Source organism: Silene latifolia, chromosome 9 (genome assembly GCF_048544455.1).
Source record: "Silene latifolia isolate original U9 population chromosome 9, ASM4854445v1, whole genome shotgun sequence".
Taxonomy (NCBI): Eukaryota; Viridiplantae; Streptophyta; class Magnoliopsida; order Caryophyllales; family Caryophyllaceae; genus Silene; species Silene latifolia.
In genome coordinates this window covers 57,035,747-57,040,197 of record NC_133534.1, presented here as the reverse complement: position 1 = coordinate 57,040,197, position 4,451 = coordinate 57,035,747, and the positions used below count along the sequence as shown (strand labels likewise).

Genomic DNA, 4,451 nt, shown 5'->3' with positions numbered 1-4,451 from the left:
ACAGATGTAACAAGAATGATATAACAATGAGATCTGACTGAAAATCTTTGAAGTTTCGTGTTACAGGCTGTCAACAAAAGCACTCAAATCACAGTTTAATGTTTGATTAGTGGTAGCATTAAGGCTATCGATTTACAAGACCGTGTACATTAATAACACTACAATTCTGGACAGACTAAGCTGAAAAGTAATATTAAAAATTCGTGTATGCGGAGTATAACAAATTTGCAGAGCACACAAAATTCATATGAACTAACACATAATTAAAACAGAGTTTACCTCTTTGAAGATAGCACTTAGAATACAATGTTCTGGAACGAAGAATCTGGCAATGACAGAGTTTAGCCTTAATAATTTCAAGATGCTGATGCAAAATAATGGGCGTAAGCTTGTTTTATGGGAAGAACTACTTAAAACCTGTTAACTTGTACAAATACAATGCCTTACTTTGCACAATGGGTATGCGGTTTACTGTAGCTCTATTGTAGGTAGCAGTAGGCTTGTGATAAAGAGCTAGGGAGTGTATTAAGGGATTTGAGTGGGGTAGTTTTCAACATGTGGTTATAAGAAGTCTTGTATTTTTGTGTCTATTATTATTATTTTATTTTATATGGGACTATGAGAAGTGTGCTTTATTGTCCACTTGTATTATTAATCGTAGTTGCTCTGTTATGTACACGTTTTACTCTTTTACGGACTTTTTGCCATAATATTTCCATCAGTTAGTCTTGCTGAAGACGGGTCGGAGCAAGTGACGGATAATGCCACTCACAAAACGGATAGGGGGACAAGGCTGGGGCACCCCCATGTGCTTCCCTCTCTCCTCTATTTGGGTCATTTGTGAGAGGAAATGGTATCCGTCACTCCAAAGTGATACCCTACCCTTCAACTAATGAACAAAAAAATAACAAATTCTCTCTTTCTCTGCCTTAAAACTAATCAAATTTTCATCAAATTATTGAATTATTAATCATATTTCTCATAATCGAAAGTAATTAGATTAAAAAATTCTAAAGAATAACAATAAGCGACATTAACAATAAGCGACATTAACAATAAGCGACATTGAAGTACAAATAAATTTCACTATGAAGAACAAACAATTTGTCTTTAGTGCCTTCCATTGTGAGCACTACATCCAGATTTCCGACGACTTCCAATCAAATAATCATGTAGTGATTAGATTAAATTAAGGTTCATAAAATTAGGATTTTTGAAATTAGGGTTTATGAGAAAGGGGTTGTTAGGGTGGCAAAAGTGGCGGCGGAAAGGTCGTCTGCAGGAGGGGCGTCAGAGGTAGGCCGACGTGCAAGGGGTTGGGGTTTTCAGGTGGTCGGCGGCAAGCACTGGCGGTGGCACGGTGGTGGAGGGAGGTGATAGAATTCAAAAGGGAGGTTTGAATAGAGAAATAAAATTGAAATTTGGGAGTTAAAATGGAGTATAAATTTGTCAATTATGCACATCAAAGAGTAAAACATGTACATGAAAGAGCATAACCTTTATTAATATAAGTATAATTGCATCTTTATAATAAGTTAAAAAAATCAAAGTTCTGTTGCAATGGAATATTACTCTTATTTGATAAGACTAAATCCCTACATAAAATTATAATACGGTCATTAGACTGAAAATAATAATTGTTCGATGCGGTTAAGATAGTAGCGATAATGTTTTTTTAAAAAGTTATAATTTTCTAGATATGGTTAATCATTCGCCTTTTTTTTTTTGCTTCACCATTTGTGGCCCAGTCATTTAGTCATTTTCTCTTTGGTAAAAAAAATGTAATAGTGATTTATCGATTACCACAATTATTAATAAACCTAATAACTTAAGTCGTTGTATGGAATTGTAATATCATCACTTAACTTTGTGTAGTAGTGCCTCGACCACTTTGCAAAGGCAGAGAGTTACGTTTCATAACAAAACACACTTAATTGTTTTTTTTTTCCATGCGCGATTTAATCTATTTGGTTACTGAGTAGAAAATTTCCATTTAATTTTAATCCTAATCTATGGTTGTCAAATGCCGAGACCGGGTAAAATTTGGTAGGGCTACAGTCAAAGCGAAAAGCAAAAGCAAAAGCAATTACTTCTTTGATTGTCCCTACCTTTTGATGGTGCTTAAATTAAAACCTCATCAATTGCCTATTCCCTTGTAACCAAAGGGCTCTGGTGACGTGTAGTACCCGTGGCTGTCTACACAAAGGCAGTGAGGCCGTTATAAAGTAACACATTATGAGATGGAAATCAGTTTGATTAGTGAACCTTTTTTTTCCTCTGTTTAAAGAAAACAGATGCGATCTAGTGAATCCAAAACAACCCAAAACAACAGTTTGACAAAATGGAGTAGGAAAAGTGCAGGGACCATATATTATTTCTGCGAAAATGGGAGTACCGGTGGCGGTGCGGCGAAATCCAAGGTTTTGGAAGTGCATCTGTAGCAAAGTGGAAACAATCTTGTACACACCTTTGTTAAGCCCGGAAAATAGTCCCACATTTGGCGGTGGTCACAAATCTGCAGAGCGCTTGTTGCCGGTCAACGTGAACCTGTTTTTTTTCATCTGTCAAGAAGAAAGGATGCATCAGTTATGTCTCAATGAGCAATTTAGAGGATGTAGGGAGTTATATAGAATGCACATGTATAAAAGTGATGCTTGCCAATATACCTTGGTACTGGCGTGTGGGTCAGGCAATACCGGCAAGTGCAAGAGCATCGTAAGATACAACATTCTTGACAAAAGTTGATGGAACTTCCTCAGGCCCCGGGGCTGCGATTACAGTAACATGGCTTGCCTTCCGGGCCCTAGATATTGCAACGTAGAGCTGGCCATGAGAGAAGCATGGTCGAGGCAGGTACACAACAACCTGGTCTAAGGTTTGGCCTTGGCATTTGTTAACGGTCATTGCAAAGATCAACTTTAAAGGAAATTGATTCCTCTGAAATTGGAAAGGGTAGTTAGCTGTAGCCGCTGGCCTGAGCTTGATTCGTGGTATGAACACATGTTCGCCTTTGTGATGGCCAACCATAATGACGCATTCTATTGAGTTTGGCAAGAACCTCTTGCAAATCATCCGAGTGCCATTACATAGGCCAAATGATGGCTGCAGATTCCGGAGTAGAATCACAGGGCAGTTTTGTTTTAAAATGAGTTCGTGAGGACTCATTCCACCGGGATTAAGCTTGTTGATCAATTCTGCAGGGTAGACTGAACAGTTGTCATCTAGCATTGAATCGTGGCTTTTGTAGGTCACTGACTAGCCAGGAAACTTCTCAATTAGGACATTGTTGATGGCATCTACATCGTCGTTCAGTGGGGTTAGTATTGCTCTAGTTGTAAAGATGTCGGAATCAAATGATTCATCATCTAGCTCTGGAAACGCCAGCTTTGCCAGTTCAGAGATGGTGTCTGGACCGCCATTGACCGTGGCTCTGACCATCCCATCTGGGAGTCGTATATATTCAGATTCTTTGGTTTGCAGTGCCCCGTTGCCAAGTGAAAGCAGGAAACTTGCAAATTCAGGGTCAGTTTGGGCGCGGATATTTCCAGTCAGTTTAAATTTGATTAACTTTGGCCAAATAGGGGAGCTTACCAAGCTAGCTTCAATCACCTCCCGCTGCAACCTCCGGGGTAGTATTAGTAGTGTCTGCCGAAAGTCGCCGCTAAACACGACAACCTTACCCCCAAAAAGCTGGTTTGAGTCGCATAAGTCTCTCAGAAGAATGTCAAGAGACTCTACATTTTGTCTCTTTGCCATTAAAGCTTCATCCCATATTATCAAGCTTGTTGCCACAATCAATGCTGCTAGAATGCTCTGTTTTGGGACGTCGCATGCGAGGGAAACATCACAATCAATGTGAATTTTGAACCGCGAATGCGTAGTTCGCCCAGAGGGTATGTTTGATGCAGTAATGCCCGAAGTCGCTGTTGGCAAGACAATCTCACCCATCAAGCGCAGTTCAGCATATAGCGCATTGTACAAGAAGGTTTTCCCCGTCCCACCGGGACCGTCTATAAAGAAAGCTCCGGGTTTTGACGAATGTATATAGTCCATAATTGCATCAAATGCCTCCTGCTGAGCTGTATTTAGCAGACCCTTGCACACTCTGCATTCCTCTGGAATCGCCGCGTCCAACACATCAATTATATCTCTGGAACGTTTAAGTTCTTCATCGATGCATGTGTCCAGGTGTTCTAGACCAAAGGTTGTGAGGGACTTACCCATTGCTTCCAAGTAACGCTCTATTGAACGAGCCGTAAGTTGCCTAACTTTCTATGGCTAGCCTGGAAATGTGTAGCGGTAGTCGTCGGACAACGATTCGTAATGCGTATCCCATAACAGGGACGGGTCTTTAGGCTGTGCGAAGATGAGCAATGTTGAAAATAGCCGGCGTAGTGCTGCAGGGCCTCTACCATACATAATTCAGCAGCATCTTCTTGTTCAAGTAACCT

General features: G+C 40.2%; 1 protein-coding gene across 1 annotated transcript; it reads right to left on the bottom strand.

Moving 5' to 3' along the window:
• Positions 1-3,255: 3,255 nt before the first annotated feature.
• Positions 3,256-4,224, bottom strand: LOC141601069 (uncharacterized). The gene has a single exon (XM_074421330.1). It carries the CDS (start codon positions 4,222-4,224, stop codon positions 3,256-3,258), a length of 969 nt encoding a protein of 322 aa, XP_074277431.1.
• Between the last annotated feature and the right edge of the window lie 227 nt (positions 4,225-4,451).

Bases quoted from the DNA above. Each gene is read 5' to 3' on its own strand.
- LOC141601069 (XM_074421330.1), bottom strand. From the start codon at position 4,224: ATGGGTAAGTCCCTCACAACCTTTGGTCTAGAACACCTGGACACATGC.